At 41.8% G+C, this 18802-nt stretch overlaps 1 protein-coding gene across 1 annotated transcript in view; it reads left to right on the forward strand.

Moving 5' to 3' along the window:
- Positions 1-2435: 2435 nt before the first annotated feature.
- Positions 2436-18802, forward strand: part of zbbx (zinc finger, B-box domain containing) — a 45068-nt gene continuing 28701 nt past the window's right edge. Inside the window, exons 1-6 of the mRNA XM_084020475.1 lie at positions 2436-2647; positions 3509-3621; positions 4115-4228; positions 11932-12022; positions 12818-12869; positions 13787-13896. Coding sequence (XP_083876601.1) covers positions 2471-2647; positions 3509-3621; positions 4115-4228; positions 11932-12022; positions 12818-12869; positions 13787-13896 — 657 coding nt within the window. The 5' untranslated portion in view covers positions 2436-2470. The remainder of the gene's footprint in view (positions 2648-3508; positions 3622-4114; positions 4229-11931; positions 12023-12817; positions 12870-13786; positions 13897-18802) is intronic.

Raw genomic sequence — 18802 nt, forward strand, 5'->3', positions numbered from 1 at the left:
ATTAATCATATTAGTAACTATATGCTTACTATAAAGTCCATTCATTAGTTTTTTCTGAGCATTTATTTTAAAATGTGCTATAATTGGATGGAAACTTCGCTTATGGCAAGTCAAAAATGTTTACCTAAAAGTGTTTCACTTGTTTTGGCTGGTTGGAGCTCTTGCATGACTGTACACTGTGGTGCTCTCCAAGGTGCTGATCCCGTTGCTGGGAGCAGCGAGGGAGCTATCCAGAGTGCTGTCTGCTCCGTAGAAAGTAGCTGCAGTGATAACTATTCAGAGCGAGGTCTGTGGATTATCCATAATATCTGGGACATTGTTTCTGGTGTTCAATTTTTAAAGTGCAATTCTTCAATGCTGTGAGCTCTGCAAATAAAACCCCGTTTACATGAATAGGGCACTTTCGCAGCAGTTAGTTTGACTTGTCATAACAGAAAAGGCACTGATGGAAGTTCCTTTTAATGTTAGCTCTGTTCCATTTCGGTTTCACTGTAAGCAAGTGTGTATGTGCTTGAACCCTGGAATTGTCATTCATTTTATCAATTACACCTGTTCTTTTCCTGCTCTTACATTCTCGCTCTCTCGCCCTGCTCAAATCCACGGGGGATCATGTTAAAACAAATATACAAGCCCGTACCACTGCTTCGTCTTACTGCCTTACTTCACTGTAGGTCAGTTGAGTTGACTTGAATCACTACATCACACATTCCTTTTGATTCAGAGCACTTTAGTTTGATTTGGTAGGATGACTTCGGGTCAGGAACCAAATAGCATAAGGCTAAATGCTTTCCCTACCATTAATTTAATGGGCCTGGTTGTTAATGCTGTTACCTGACAGTCAAAGCAAACAAAGGGTCTGGTTCATGGGCCAGTTGTTTGTCTGTGAAAGTTTTTCCTGTGTGTAAATGCTGTAAATCCACTTTTTTTTCAAGATTATTTAACAATTTCTCCATTATTTCATCAATATGGCCCCGGGGTTATCAGGATTATGCCCCTGTGCATACCAGGAGTCACAGACATGCTGTTGATTCTGGCTGGCTGACGACTTTCTCTCTGTCCCTGTTGCTACCACTCTATCATCGCTAAAAGGTTTCCAACCATTGCCAAACAGTCAATATATATCCAGCACAAGGCCACAGAGGAAGGGTTTAACCCAGCAGATGACATTCAGTACAGTGCCATAATCATTGCCTCCTAATGAATTAAATAGCCCTGACATTTCACAGCATAACACTTGTCATTTTCCCTGCAACCGCTCTGCTGTTGTACCCCTCCTTTCATGCATTCTGTCGCTCTTGTTCTTTCTCTTCCATAGCTGCATGCCCCCCCATCTCTATACCCCTCCTCGCTCCCTCATACACATTCTCTTCTCTTCCCGTTCACTCATCGGTATGCCACAGCACGGCCAACTTTCTATGCGGGCAGAGCTGAGAGAAAGAGAGAGAGGGGGAGAAAGTCACTGTTTAGCAGCAGAGACAGAATCCAGCTGGAGGGTCACAACCCTAAATGACCATCCACACACACAGGTACGCTCAATAAGTCAAACATTCACACTCCCCTGATGGCTGGAGCAATAGTTCATACGCCAACAATGTCGGAAGAGAGCGAGAGAGAGAGAGAAAAGGAGAGAAAGTGAGAGTCGGAAAGCATGATTTAGAGGTGGAGGTGTGTTCGTTGCTTCTTGAGCCTTAATTGTCCTGTGCTTTGGTAGTGTGGACGACAAGGAAGAATAGAGACATAGAAAAAAAGTAGCAATGGTCTGCAGTAGAAGAATTCTTTTGCAATAGCTAGCGTCAGAAAGTTTGTTTTGTCCTGGAATACAGATGAGGGCTGGCTGCACTGTAATAGGACAGACAGAGACGGACTCCTTGACGCACAAACAGAGCCTCTGAGTCAGTTTGAGTTTCCTCTATTAGGCACATAGCAGGCATATGCAAGAACATCATTATTATGGCGCACCTATTAGAAAAGAAAAACTCCAATAAAAATATATATTTTTTTCCAAACAATTTCCGGCTAATGAACAGATGCATAGTGGCTCAGCTTCCCTGCAGACAAATAAGCACACTTGTGGACACATACCCATTTTATCTCTCCTTTTAGTCTTATCAAACTCATTTTGGTACATTTATTCTTATGGGGCGAATGGGAGATAGTATTTGCTTCTGATCTCATCAATGTGTCTCATCATGAAAGTCAACTGTTGAAAGAAAAAAAAAAAAAACCCAACGAGGCTTCAAAGTCTAATCAGAGCTATAACATGATGCTGTGAGGATTTTAATCAGGAGGGAATTCCCGCTGCCCGTGATTACTGAGGCAATAGGGGACTTGATGTCTTTGAAACCGATCTCTATTCCTTGAACAAACAAAGGCATACTACAAAAAATATTTTTTTAAAAGTTGAAGATTAACCAACAAATCTAGGCAGGGGAAAAGTTCAAGGCGGAAACAAAGTGAGCTCCGGGGAAACATGCATGCAGACCTATCGCGAGACGAGGGAGGCGTTTGTTGCCGTAGCAACGACAGCCCCAACACATCGCGAGCGGAGGAGCACGCCGCCGGCTTTAAAACCTGGAAGATTGATATATTATTTCATGACAATAATGCACGACCAAGTAAAACAGTGAACAGACGAGAGTCACGTGAGGTAAGTCAGTTAGCGGTAACGTTACGTATTCTCAGACGTGAATGTGCGTAACGTCATAACGTTCTACTGACGTAGGCACTAGTTAGCTTAATGTTGACTGCCTTTCAATTAAATTCTTGCTGTGACCTTTACTGTTACAGTTGCCGAAACGCATTGGTTGAGTGTACAGTCACTTTATCTTTTGTCTTAGTGTTACTGTTGCTGCTTTTCAAGGCAGCTACATTTTGCGCTAGCCTAACTATGGTTAGTCCACGTTTACCCATGAATTCATGTGCAAAAAAAAAATGGTTGTCATTAGTTTTAATGTCATTAGTAATAATGGCCTGGCAATTAAAAAAATATATTGTTTTCTGCTTTAGCAAAGACAATTTTGGACCAACTCAACTGGGCTATAGGAGTGAGCTAGCTAGGAGCTAGCTAGGTATGCTCAGCCATTGACACTGTGGTTGCCAGGGGAGTTTGAGTTCCTCACCTGACGTCACTGTGTTGAATCTGCTGCTGTGAAAGCTGATGTCAAGATGAACCGAATGTCGCTTCACAATAAGCTCAGTTACTTGCAGGTGTGACTGCCTTGCTATTACCAGTATATGATATCCGCCTTACTGGCTGATTTATTTTATTGCCAAACAGAGTTGCCAGCCATTTGTCAAGCACATAAATCTGCTAGATGCAATTCAAAAACAAAGGGTTGCTTGTTTTAACTGCCTCTCATACATTTAAGCAAATCTGTCCCTGCTATTTTGTTCATTCCACCGCAGCAGCGCCATTCATTTATGGTTGTGTGTGATTTAGCCCAGCGTGATAGACAGTTTTCTGCCATTACTGTTGATTTTTATTGCAGAAGAGAGTCTTTGTAAAAAGCAGGACGCAGGAGGAAGACCTGAGCCCCCCCCTCCAGAAAGAAGAGACATGAATTTAAATGACTTTGTGGTGCTTCCCAACAACAAGGCCAAATCCGTCAAGCTCAATGCCAGGTACGATGAGATAAGATCAATGATGTGATTTAAGGTATTTGGTAGAAGCCCATTAGGGTTACGTCTCTGCCATACTGCTTCCATGCGTTCCCATTTACATTCTGCCCAGAAAATGACTATTTCACAACATGCAGTTTCAGGCAAGATAAACCTTGTGGCCTGGATTCTGATCGTTTTCTGTGCAGTCTGTTTGTTCTCTTCATAATGCCCAATGCCAAATTGAGTCCGATCTCCTATATAGTTTCTCAACTGCCAACAGGTAATTGACTGAATTGATGTCTGGCTTGGTGGTACTATGATCCAGTGTCTAATTGATTAAAGCATTGATCAGCCATGGCAACAGGGATCTACCAGTGCAGTAGATGAATTGAACTTATTGATGAAAGCCACACTGTCCAATGTGACGGAGTAGGTCATTTGTATGATTGATTGTTGTCGATTGATTGCACATATGCCTGTGTGTGTACGTGTGTGTGTGTGTGTGTTGCCATAGGAACCTGCAAGAACTGCAGATGGAGACGGTGACGTTGGCCCAGCAGAGCAAAGAGATGGAGGAGAAACTGCAACAGCTGAAGGAGAGCATGAGTAAAGAGAAGGAGGAGAGAGGGTGAGTCTCAGAGTTACGGTTACTGTACTAGAAAAGCAGGAGGAAGCGAAGGGGGAGGTGACGAGGAGGAGAGAGGCGCAGAGGTGGGAAGGTGAGAGGGGAAGTAAGACTAGGAACCAGCAGGCAGAGGATGGCAATGGTGAGTGAGAGAGGAGAGAGGAAGACAGAATGGTAAATTATGTGCAAGACAGGCTACAGTAGCTGTAACAATAAACACAAAAGGGAGAGATCCGTAATCCCCGAATCGAGTTTCACCTAACCGCACAGATAATGTTACTGCTCCTTGAGTTGTTTCATTCCATCACATGGAATATCGGTGTTATTAGTTTTCGGTTTGTCTTGTGTGGGAGTTTATGTTGCAAGCCCCACTAGCAACAGGGCTTTAAGGATGAAGCTGTCAGTCTGTCTGACTTCCCAACACTTTCACCCGGAGCAAGTTGTCTCAACAACTACATGCCTGATTGCATTTGGCATGTGCTGATGTTAGAAATGTACCGTCTTGGTCACAGTGTGATCCGACACAGATGCCTTACACAGAATTGAAACATTTATTTCTACTTAAATTCTATTATTTATTTAATACAGCTATTGGTGGTTTTAACCAAGTTGTGCAACTACATTAAGAATTAGTTACGTTGGTTTTGTTGTCTTTAGGCTGTTACTGTTGTGATAAGTTTTTCCAATGCTTTCCTGTTAACCTTTGTTATTAATTCTGTCTTTGGCATTAAAACACTTCTTTCTCCACTGTAAGCCATAACAAAATAAGACAGAAAATCAATGGCAGGACTTGCCATGTGAACCGGTAGGAGTTGTAACCACCAACAGCTACACAGAAGAAAAATGATGGCAGTTGATATTGAGAAGATAATTAATTTTGCCTGGTACAATAGTGTATACAAGAAGGACTGGGGAATGAATAGAGAGATTTGGGAATTAAGAGCCTTAACATATAGATGCTGACAAAAATCAAGTCCAGACTGTCACGGCTCAACCCAGGGAACAGAGCAGACGACTGAAAGACGTCTCAGCCAGCATTACTCGCTCAACTCAAGCGGCGAAGGTGGCGTGCATGCCGACCTCGACCACATCGCTTATACAAACACAACAGGGTATTTGGGTATATCGCAATTTTAGTCTAGCCCTAAATCGCGAAGAATACAACACATTATGCTGTTATCTCAAAATACACTTAACATACAGCAGAGCAGTCATTAGGTGATTAGTGGTATAATTTTTTCTGCGGCATCGTTATCGTGTCAACGATGAGACAATAAATCTTGATTGCTCTGGTAGATACACTCATAGTTTGCGGCGACGCCTCCTCCCGCCGGCAAATGTTTTCCTCTCCATTTAAGAGCGATGCGCTCCTTCCTCCCCACTAGTCATCACTTCATGTGAGATTGGGCCCCGACTGAAAAGGAGCTCACCCATTGATTAGTAAAGCTAGATGGAGGAGGCGACTAATTGAGAGAGAGGGAGATTGCGATGACTTCTCTACCTGTAAAGGTCAAGCAAAGGTTGCCATTGGAGAAAAAAAGGAGCAGTCAGATAATTGAAAAAGCCACTTATAGATGAAGTAGGTTCATGACCCTAGAGTGGGCAAATCCAAAGGCCAGTTGAGCCCAACAGAAACTTAGTCCTAACATCTTGTATGCAACTTCTGTCATAAAAACTCAGTGATATATCGGAGAAGCATTTTATGTTTAACTAGGCTTTAAAATAAACGTAATAAAAAGACTAGCACCTGGCAAGTATTGACCATTTGCTGTTAGTTTTCCTTTCCTCATTTTCACAATCAAAACAAAAATTGTCCCTGTCTGCAATGTATTATGTTTTTGCCTGTCCCCTGTAGATAAGGCTTATATTTGTTTGGAATATACCATATTTTTACTGTCACAGCTCTTAAGAGTAATAGTTTAGATGCAGTGTTGCCCAGCAAAACAACCACTTATACAGTAGTTATTTTTTATTTTGAGAGGCAAAGGCAATAATAAAGGCAAGAATCACAGTGATAATCGGTAACTTTCACTGTCATAGTTATGTGTGCTGTTGTTGCACTTCAAAACAGATGAACCATATGTTATTCCCACAATACCGTTCAGTGAGCAGTCAGATGACAAGCAGCTTCCCTTCAGACAGATTTCTGGGCCCACAGATGCAGACAGAGACAAAGTTGCAGTGCTCGGGCTTAGTCTTTAATGAAGAGTTCAGGATCCGGATACAGAAGGCAACAGTACAGAAATCTGTCAGGCAAAAGAAAGAGTCAACAACTCCGTCTAGGTCAAGACAACAAGAAGAAGAATTTCACAAGGAAACTTTTCACAATGATTTTCCTGGCTCAAATAATTACGATACATGATATTATCCCAATTATAATCAGGATTCAAACCTTTAAAATGGAAACAAGTATATCATCATATTTAAACACATATTTAACATGGTATGTAAGCATGCCATGTTAAATCATATGTAAACATAATGTAAATATATCACAATGTTACGGAGACATCAGAGCTAGTGGTAAATGACTAAAGATGACACACATTGACGGGCGAGTCATCTTTGGAGCTGGGCTGCTAGCTGCCAAGATGACTGGACCGTCTCACACCCCTAACTAATCCAACAAAACTTCACCGCAAATGTCCAAAAAGGTATTATTCGGTTATATTGACCACATATTAAAAATTGAAATGGTTACTCTCTCGTCTGAAAATGATAAAAAAACAGCTTTGAGACAGAATTTCCTCCATCATAGCCGGTTTGTGTAAAATGCAAATCCAAAAGTATTCTCGATAAAACAGATAGAATGCGAACACTTTGGGTCATTTGTACTATAGTGGGCTTTGAATTGGAACAGTATAGTCAGGAAAAACACAATATTTTTTTCTCCATATACAGTACATATAACAGAGACACGTCCATTTTCACAAAAGCACAGACTGAATTCGCCGAGGAACACGGTGTGATCTTGTTCTTTTTTGTCCCGCACGTAATGAAATTGCCTGAGTCACTGTGCAAACTTATCAGAAGCAATCGAAACAGAATTCTCTGCTAGTGTTGTCCAACATTTCCTTCTATTTCCAAGGTCTCACTTGTCAAATGACAAAAAGATGGGCATCATCATGACAAAAGACATTATGTTTTGTCCGTTATTATGTTGTGGATGAACAGCGGACAGAATACAAAAGCGGGTATGTTTTTTTTCTGATAAACACTGTCGATAAAGTGGTTGTAGATATGTGTCAGTGTATTGGCTGTCCTACTTCCATATCTACTGTAACTGATGGGTATCATCAGGCATGCATTAATTCTAGAAAAGTCACAGTGAGAGGTGACATCATCACATTCTGACACACAGAACACACACACACACACACACACACACACACACACACACACACACACACACACACACACACACACACACACAAACACACCCCTATATATACATTACATCTATTGTGATTTTATTTATGTTATGCAACAACTGAAAGGAAAAAAAGGTGGAATTTAATTTGGATTCTATTGGGATATTAGCTTTATGGCATTCTTAAATGGGAGAGCACACACACACACACACAGAGACTACAAACACATGCTGCTACAAAATGATACTGGCCTCGCTTGTGTGTCTTTGTGTATAAGACTATTAAAATACATGCAGAAATTCACATTAATTTAAAATGGATTGGATATTTCTCTCTCTCTCTCTCTCTCTCTCACTCTCTCTGTCTCTCTCTCTCACACACACACACACACACACACACACACACACACACACACACACACACACACACACACACACACACACACACATGAGTGTTTATTTTCCCTCCACATTTCATTACCGAGTTATACCTGGCCCATTATTATGACTATTATCAAACAAATGAAGATTGAGGGGGCATCCCGGCCATGCATGAGCAGGAAATTAATAACAACAAACACTGGTTGTTAATGTGATCGTTTTACTTTCCATTCCCGGGTTTACCTCATTTCATCTAATTTCGCTAATAACTCAGAGATGTTATCCAATGTGAAGTTATGGAGAATTGCTTAATAGGGACGTACATCACAATATATGAATACATAATTTATGTACAGCTTAAGGGAGAGCCAGAGGATGTATATCTCACGTAGACTCGTTCCAATAGTAACCAGAAAAAGGATACAAACAGACACAAACACCACTAATTGCAATATAAGGGTTTTAGAGCTATGATGAGGTATGATGAGTCACTCTTTTCAATGTATAACTATTGAAGTTCATACATCATTAGAAACAAGGAAATGCATTGTACATTATAATTGTAGAATAATGTTTGTTTTGGAAGATAAATTGTGAGTGTGAGTGTGTGCATGTTCTGTATATGAGCCCTGCTGTGTCTCTAAGTGGAGCCTATAGCTCTAATTAAGAAGCCATACATCAGTATGGGGAGAGGGCCGTCTTGTCCGGGTTGCACGAACGATAAGCACGTAAACACAGTGTTTCCTGTCACAGTGAAGTACTGCAACATTTACCGCTCCACCAGCCGCAAGATACGACAAGGTGTGCGTGGCTGCCTGTGTGTTTTTCGGAGAGTAGTCCTCCATAAATAATGGCACTTGAATTTGTGTATTTCTTTTTTTTTGTTTCAACACTTTGCAGGTTACAGAGAGTACTTCACTTTTTTGGTTTTGTCTTTCTTGTCTTCCTTGAACAATAAAGACACTCAGCTTCACCACTTGACAGAAATCGTGCTTAAGGGTAACGAAAAAAATGATAACATCAGCGGTAGAATAGAACTTATTCGGAGATGTGATGAGGCTGGATACACATTTGAACCACATATTAAGGTAGCTCCGGTTCCCTCCTACCTGTTATCTGAAGGCTGTGTAAAGCAATGACGCAGTCTCTTAGATGTGAATCCCCTAAAGCGTTTGAGCCAGTTAATTGGTAGACCTCTAATAAAAAAATAACTAAAAAGTTGAATCAGTTTGTTAGTTTCCTCCCTGATTGACATTGACATTGTTCGGTGGTAAATCAGATGTTCTGATGTACGATGTGAAGGTGACTTGGCTTTTCTTCCTTGTCTTTTCCGCTGGTGTCTGTGTTATGCACCGCTCTGGTTCTCTGCTCGTCTCAATTGCGGAGCTCCCAGACTAGATGAATTGGTCGTCTTTGTCTTAGATTCGGGCTATGCGCGTACACAAACACACACCGTCACGTACGGCCTCAAAGAAGAGGCGAATAAATTTGGTTTGCTGAGAAGAGGCGCGGTATAATCAGTTTGCGAAGAGTACACAGGCGATAATAAAGCCAGACCAGCAGCTCGAGGCAAACGCAGTACATCATTTACTGTTTTGGCTTGCCCGAGCCACAGATTTAATGTTTCTACGTCTTGAGGCCTACATATCTTACAGACAGAAGCTCTCACCTTATCTAAATGTACAGTTACGGTTCCATTTTTTTCCTCTGCTGTCTCTCTTTCACTCCCGGTTTTACTCTTTTGCCAGTCGCTGTTTATTCCTTTTCTTTTTGTTGTGTTCTGTAAAACAAAGTCTCCTCCTGTCACCTGTTTCAGTCTGTAATTTTCTCGCCTGTCTCAACCCTCCAATGTTTTGGCCCTGTACTCTCATCTCACAGTGGGAGGGGAAATTGAGACTTGCTTTCTTTGGAATTAGACATCAGTGTGTGTGTGTGTGTGTGTGTGTGTGTGCGCGCGCATTTGTGTGCATTTGTGTGTGAGTGCATGCAGGGCACAGATGTTGTCAGTTCCACATTCGGGTGTAATGGCTCAGTTTAAATGACAGTCATGTGCCAGACATGAGCGTTCCGAAGTACGGCAGGTGGTGTTTTTCTTGGGTTATCATTGAAATGCGGCTCCTTCTCCTGTCATGCCGATGTATCTGTTCATCTTTGAGGAATTGCTAATGTAATGTGAAAATGTACTCCTTACTGTGTTTCTTCCGCTTTGACTTTGATGAAGAAATGCTCTTTGACAAGGTGGCGTTTGGTGCCATGTTTGATGTTTGTTTCCGGTGTGCAAGTTGTGACTCAGGGGTTGTCGTCTGCTATCCATCCACTGCACGGCGCAAAAAGGTGCAGAGCAATATGTGATAGGAGTGTGTGTGCGTGCATGTGTCTATTTATATGACTTTCTCTGTGTAACAGGTGGCGTCGGGTCACTGCACGTCATTCTAGCATTACTCAGTTTACATGCACAAAATCTCTCTTTCTCCTTCACCCCGTTTCACCCTCTGAGGGAAATGTGTGTGTGGTAAGACAGAGGAACATTTACTGTGGGAATGTGTCAGTATTTCGGTGTTACCCAACAATTTTAAGCCCTTATTATTTTTGAACTGGGTGTAATTGAGTGTGTGTTTGTGTGGATTAGATAATGAGATCTGTGCTAATGCAAAGTCCACAGAGACACACCAACAGACACGTACATTTTTATCTCTCCCAAGTTGCCTGTCCTGAGGGGACACCCTGTCATCCTGCACAGGCAGGGGTGCGCCTCAACTGTCTCCCTTAGCGACAGTCCAGTTGCCAAGGTGATGCCGCTAGGGTGATTACCTGACGCCTACCATCAGTGTCAGCGCGGCACGTCGGCAGCGTTGAGGGTGTTGGCAAGACCTGCCATCACTTACACATACAACACACAGATACAGGGAGACTCGCACAAATAGAGTCTGACTTCCTGTTCGTTGACAGGCTGCCAGCTCAATCCAAAATAAACTTCTTTCAAAGACAGCTAGACATCACAATAGCATAAATAGCATAAATAATTCAACAACATGAGCATGAATAACTCTCGTCTAAATGAGGATCACTCCGTTCTTTGGTTTCTGCAACTGAAGCGAGTGTCCTGCATGAGTTGATGTGTTTGTGTGTGTGTGTGTGTTTATCTGCATTGCATGTGTGTGCATGTACACTTCTGCATCTATTTGTGCTTATGTTTGAGTAGGTGTCCTTCCTGTAATCTTTAATTGTCTATTTTTATGTAAAATAGACCACATTTTCAACTGAACACAACATCTGTTTAGGCCCATATGATATTTCAATTTGCATAATTTATATTGGTATAGCGAAGTTCTTGTGTGTATGCAAAACAATTTCCCTTGCTGTTCCTTTTAACAACACATGGCCACTGCAACATTAAACACTCCTTTCTGTTTCATAGAACTAAGTGATTTTCTAAATATGTGTTTATTTATGTTTTTATTTTTCATGGATTTAGGGATTTAGTTGTGACATGTGACACCTGTTTCAGGCTGATGTTTTTGTTTTCTTGACACCAGTGCCTTCTGCTTTAAAGCCTGTTGTTAAAATGCTTCCATCTACTGAGGTGCTTCAATGGATTAAAATACCTTAATCCTGAGTTTTGCTCAATCTACCCTGCTTCACTTTCCCACTATTGAAAATACAGGAATGGTAATATGTATGATTTGCTGTGTTGTGCAAAATCTTACATGTCTGATACAGGTTGAGAGTTATTTCCACTGTTAAGTTAATATGGTAAAAGAAATTGCTCTCCATTCATGATTTACTTTTCTAGTTATACCAAAGCCCTCAAATATTATTAGAATTTCACCCATATAATCATATCTCTGCTTTGACGTGGCATTTTGTTAATGAAGGATTGTTTTTAATATGCTGCTATTCTCTCTCTCTTTTTCTCTGTCTGTCTCTCTCTACCTTTGTCTTTCTGCCTGTTTAGGCATTCTGGAGGGGTTAGATGGAAGTCTGGGCAATGTGGTTCGATAAACAGCAATGCTCTAATAAAGACTTTGAAGCACACAGTCCCAAAGGTATGAGATAAATATAACTATATGGATATGTGTATGATGTGTTAGCTTGTTTTAAACCCATCAATCCACTGTAAACGGCGTTCTGCCGCGGGGCCGCTTCCCAGTTGGATGTGCCCTGAACATCTCTAGTGGAAGGCGTCCAGGAGGCATCCGGATCAGATGCCGAACCCCTCAACTGGCTCCTTTCAATACGAAGGAGCAGTCGCTCTACTCCAAGTTCTCTCCAGATGTCTGAGCTCTTCACCCCCTAAAGAGGAAGCTCATTAAAGCCACTTGTATCAGCGATCTCATTCTTTCGCTCGCTACCAAAAGCAGAACGACATCATCTGCAAAAAGCAGGAATGCAATTTTGAGGTCCCCGAAACCAGACACTCTCCTTTCCCCGGCAGTGCCTTGAAATCCTGTCCGTGAACAGGATTGGTGACAAAGGACAACCCTGGCAGAGGCCAACCCCTACGTGTTTGACTTTGTGTTGGTTCAAACCCTTGTATTCATATGTGTATGCACATATGTAAGATTATTATGATTTTTAGTGAGTATGTCACATGTGGTCAGATACTAATCACGACTAGAAACAAGACAGATGCATTACTTGTTCTCAAGCCTGATTCCTTAAACTTAAGCTTTTTCTGGTCAGTAGTGACCTTATATGTCTGCAGGAAAGAAAGAAGAACAAGAATGAATTGGCACATTTTATTTAAAAGTTCTGTTCATTTATTTTGTTTAGTACCAAACATATTTACACCTACATATACACATGTAAACAGAGAGCGTTTCTCCCCGTCTCGTCAGCAGCTGTCAGCAGGCAAGGTGAAGATCCGAGTGCTGAAGGATGAACCGCTGACAGGTGAGTACAACCACAACCTTGGCATCCCAATGTGGCATTCCTGCACCAGCTAGACTTTTCACTTACACTATATTGCCAAAGGTATTCACTCACCCATCCAAATAATTAAAATCAGGTGTTCCAATCACTTCCATGGCCACAGGTGTATAAAAGCAAGCACGGAGGCATGCAGACTGTTTCTACAAACGTGTAAGAATGGGTCGCTCTCAGGAGCTCAGTGAATTCCAGCGTGGGACTGTGATAGGATTCCAAAGGGTGGACCGACGTCATATTTTAAAAATGGGATGTCACATGAGTTCATATGCAAGTCAAGGCAGATAAGCATATACTTTTGGCAATATAGTGTATGTCCTCACAAACCATGGGTCCTTTGATACACTACCTTGTCCTGAAATGCGTTCTACCCTCCACATTGAGGAAAGCATCCAAGCAGATACAGGGCAGTACCCTGGGAACTGGTAGAGGTTCAGGGTCTTGCTCAACGGTGACTTCAGTCAGGTTGGAGTGTGAAGGTTTCTTGTTAAAGATTGATCTCTCTAACCAGTAGTTAACCTCGGCAGAATTCTTAATGTTTTGAACACGCCTGAGGCACAAGATCACACCAGAATGATTCAAAATAAGGTGGTATGTGTTGCAGTGAATGCAACTTTCTAAAAACCGTCTTTGTCATAACGTTAAAGTTAGTTAATACTTGTTGTAATTTACCTTATAGTAGACTGAAGATATCTTATATGTTTTTTTGCACAAAACCAAAAGCACTTATGATTGTTGTGAAAAATGTATATATTTTATTGTGTTTTTCACACTGTCTCTCTATGTCTATATTATTTTTAGACAAAAAGTCAGTTAGATATACAGCATTTGAATGGCAGTGATATTAAATGAAATCCAAATGTCAAGTCTACTTTCTCTTTAAGCCCCCCCTCAGCCATCATCTCCATTCCCTACCGGCGGTCTTCAGACGACAAGAAAGAACAGGCTGATGCGAACGCACTGTGGACAATGTGAAACCAAGCCTGCAGGACTAGTAAGCATACAAACACACATAAATACAAACAGAAGACACTGTATGGTTGCAATTTAGTAACTTTGAATTGTAACTCCAGCGTTGAGCAGTTAGAAGACTCAGTAACACTCCACAGACATTCATCTGACGAGCTTTTCATCAAACAAAAGGAGAAATACCACTCCTCTGGAGGTACGCTTTCGTTTAGGTCTCTGATGAGACGTAACAAATGAATCCCATTTATCCATCATCTGTAACCTGCTTGTGTGGGGCGCTGGAGCCCATAACAATGTGTCGTAAGCGCATAGTTTCTTTTGGTTATTTGCCAAATTCACTCATTGCGTTACTATTCATCTTTCACAGCGTTCTGTCAAATTTCAGTCAAAGGCACCTTTATGAATTCATCATTTATGAGTGATGAACATTATCATTCTTTTTGTTGACATTTGAGTCATTAATTACCCGTTAATGGGTTGCTTAATGCTATCGTGATTTGTGAAGCACTTTGTAAAGTTTCAATATGAACTCTAAACATTAATCATTGAACATTCTGATGTTTATTAAAGATGATTGAGAGATCACTAAGATGATGGATTACGGGTACAATGTGATGGAATAGTGGTATAGGCGCTATAAATTGGACAGCCGTTTGCAATGGCAGTTATTTCGATGCTATTGGAGAACGTCACCAATGTGACATAATTGGTGATATGCCAGTTCTTTGCTATTTTTCTTATTGACAAGTCTAATGAGTGGTGGAGCAGGCACAATATTGATACACAATGGCATGTTGAAGGGGGTTTCTACATCCATGTATGGCTATCTGCGGTGTGGAAAGTCCATGCTAATTGAGATTAGTAAAATTGATTTATAAAGTTTGATACATTTGATGGAAATTATACGTATGTGTATGTTCTTCCACAGACATAGTTTTAGCCGTGAAGCTAGTCTAGAGGTTTCTGCATCTGGCCCTACTGTAGGAGTCAAACATCTTGACCTCCACGCTCAAATTGGAATCTCTCATTTTCTATTTCCCTCATTCTTTCTTTTTTTCCGACCTCTCCATCTATCTGTATTTGTTTCTGGTTCTTTGCTGTCGCCTCTGCCTTCTGTCTCCTCCCATCTCTGTTCTCTCTCTTCCTCCTGCATCAGCTGTTATCTCTCTCTGTCATCGAGATGCCCGCTATCTTTCATCCTGCTTCCTTCTTTCTCTTTGCATCAGGTTCACTCGTCTTTTTTACTCACGCTTTAACACCACCCCCTCGCCACATCCCCGACTGCCCCGCCTCTGTATCGCTGTGCCTTCTCTGCTGTGCTATCTGTTGGTCTATCTGTGTGTTTGCACTGATAACAGTTTAGCCGGATCCATTCATTGATACGCGAGACCTCTGAGGGCACCGTTGTTTATTCTTCGCACTCTTCATCCACTGACGCTCAGGAGGAGGGGCCGTCGTCTGCAACTGTATGTGTGAAAAAGAGAGAGTACAGAGAGAAATGAAGAGCCAGACTGTAGTGAGTGTGTGTGGTTGTGTGTGTGTATGTGTGTGTTAGTGTGTGTGTGTATCAGACTGTGGCAAACTGAGCTGAGTAATACCTGCTTGATGACCGGTCACTCCCACGCCCCCGCCTCCTAGATCCTCAGTGACTCGTGTGTGATTTGGCTGCCGTGTCTGAGTGCAAAGCCGGCACAGTTTAGTATTGAATAGCTTATAGCTGTTGAGAGACAGTACGAGAGAGAACAAGAGCGATGAGGGTGACAGTGAGATTGATAGAGGGAATGAAGAAGAGGGAGGCGCTGAATTGATTGAACTAGACGGCCACCATTTCTCTGCCCCTTTATTGGGGAATAAGTTATTTTAAGTGTACCACACACGTGTTGCATTAAGATGTAATGTGGTAATTTGCTTGATGGTGCATTTGATGATGATGCCGTTCAATTGTCCAATGAAGGGCCCAAAGCCCCCAATGCCACATAATGATGGGATTAATGGCAGTGCTTATAGTAGTCTGGGCAAGCACATAGACTGAACACACAAATATACACAATCACTCACACACACACACACACACACACACACACACACACACACACACACACACACACAAGTTTTGTATCACCCTTCTGCCCTATAATGATGGCAATAATGGAAAGCGTTATGACTCTGTCCCCGCCGTTCTGTCTGAAACTGCACTTGAGCGCACAACCGCACACACAAAATCACAGGCAAGAACACGTCTGGACTTATTTGAAGCTGTGACTCGCATACTGGCACAGACTTGGCCAAAATCGCACATGCACACACATGCAGACCCCTGCACTCCTAGCCTTGTGCTGTATTCCAAAGTCACCCAGGCAACAAAAAGGCCCTCATTTCCCTCCATGTAGCATAGGAGAGCGCAGCGATGTGCTGCTCGCAGCTTGATAGTGATGTCTAGTCCCCGGAGAGTGGCTGTAATTTATCCTCAGGCCTGAGAGGGGAAATGAGGCCCAGCTTTATGGGACCATTAAAGGGCAATGTCGCAGCTGTAGGCGTGCATGTGAACGCACAAGCACACACACACACACAAATGCACATAGATATATGTGTTAGAAAGAAATAAACGATGGGAAAGCATGATCACATTGTTAAAAATAATTGCACTAATGAATACTTAATAACGAACTAAAAGGGTGTAGAGGATGAGATTAATTGTTGAATCTGCTGTTATAAAATATGCTCTGTAAGACCCCTGTTCATCCACAGTAAATATGTACGGGAGTGTGGATTTCTGTGTTTATTGTATTGCATTTTTTTAGCTCAATTATCTTTTACAATAAGCAATGAATAAACTAGTGAAGAAGTAGAAAGAAAGAAGCCAAAGAAGGAAGGTTCCAAGTCATTAGATTCATACAGAAATTACACTGTCACAAAAAAACAGTTAAGTCCCACTGTGGATAAGTACAATTTCTTCTGTTTCTTCCAAGAGAAAGCACTAATACATTATGAATTTGACACGGTATTGATGATGAAACCGCAGGCCATAACGTAAAAATAAACCTACATGTTAAATGAAGGGAAACAATTGATGGCTGTTTCTTTACTCTTTGTTTATGCATTTTAAGAAGCTCTTTTGTCTCTAGCTCTCCCTTCCGCATATCCTCCCGTCTCATTCGCCGTCTCCTGGCCTCGTCTGTGTGCGTTCACCTGTTCCAGACCTATCTCCCCAACCTGCTGATGCAAGGACTTTCCCCCACTAAAAAGACTGGATTCTCACAGATAGAAATGATAATGACCTCCCTCAAGATGCATTTACACACACACACACACACTCACACACACACACACACACACACACACACACACACACACACACACACACACACACACACACACACACACACACAATCACATGCACCAGTACCTTAAACACGTACCTGCCTGCCTAACTCCACCTAACCTTGCTAACCCAAAGGAGCAGATGTGGTGTGTTGTTTTTTAAAGATGCAACAAAAAAAGAACACTTAAAGATAGACAACTTTAAATCCTTTACAAATATTTCATCTGCTTTTTCAGCTTCGCTTTTCAATGCAGCGTGTTACACACATACGCACACACACACATGCACACATCTCTGTATTGCGTATGCGTGCTGATTGCTTAGAGGACTACCATATTGAATGCTTTACCAGATCAGATCAGAAGGGGGCACTGAAGCTCCACATGATGATCCCTATTCAGGTGAGCATGGTCCCACGAGCATCAAGTCTATCTCGGCTCTCTGTGACTGTGTCTCTCCGTCTGTTTCTTTTTTTCTTGCACAGATACTTTCAATAATATCTCTCCTGATCCTGTTCTCCTCCTGCTTCACTCATTCTCTCTTTTGCATTTCTTGCATCCCTGACTACCGTATCTACTTATCTCAACCTTTCCCCACTTTTGTGCACGCACACACGAGCACACACACACACACACACACGCACACACACAGAGTCACACAGAGTCACACATTTAACTGGAAGGCTGCAAGCTGTTGCAAGTTTGCTGTGTCCTTCTACCAGATAACAAAATGAATGTCCCTCATTAGCAAATGCCTTGATCACAAAAGCTTATTCTAGTCACGCACACACACACACACACACACACACACACACTCTCTCTCTCTCTCTCTCTCTCTCTCTCTCTCTCTCTCTCTCTCTCTCTCTCTCTCTCTCTCTCACTCTCTCTCTCTCTCTCAAACAATGGTTTGTGTTTCTCCTATTAAGCCAAATTTGTATTGAAAGCATTTTTATTAAGGGAACCTCATTTGCCCGCCTCCCAAAAACCATAGTATGATACACTATGCTGACTGAGACACCCTTTAACTATACTTATTATTAAAATGACCTCATTGATAAATGAATCACTTCGAATTTGAGCAACACAATGTGTGTTGTTCGGCAGGCGTTGCTGTTTATTTCTTACACAGTTTTCACTGCAGTATTCGTCTCTGTCATTTGAGATTGGGATTCTTAACCAACGAGCAAACATGCCGTTACCTAGTTTAGATCAAAAGCACTAATTGGCCTCCTTAAGTAGATTTCACTTCAAACATCTGCTTCTCAAATGAACTCTTTGATATCAAAAAATGTGGTGACCCATTTGGTTCAAGACCGGGGGCCGCCATGGTCTCATAATAAACCAAGCTAAACTGATTGGCAGCGGTCAGGCAGGTGACTAGGGAAATCATGTTCTTGAAAGTCTCACCATATCTACCTTTGGTCCATGATGTTAAGTTCCGGGGCATTTTTTCTTCCCACTGTTTTTGTCCTTTAGTTGTTATGTTCAGAAGGCATGTTTACATTCAGTGTTTCATAATAGCTACTGCTAGCTTTTCAGCTACCTATGCTGTGTTTCTTCTCAGGATGTGAGTGATTTCGCTTATTTTCACATTATTGTTTTCTTGAGTG

This window comes from Eutrigla gurnardus, assembly GCF_963514095.1.
Source record: "Eutrigla gurnardus genome assembly, chromosome: 10".
NCBI lineage: Eukaryota > Metazoa > Chordata > Actinopteri > Perciformes > Triglidae > Eutrigla > Eutrigla gurnardus.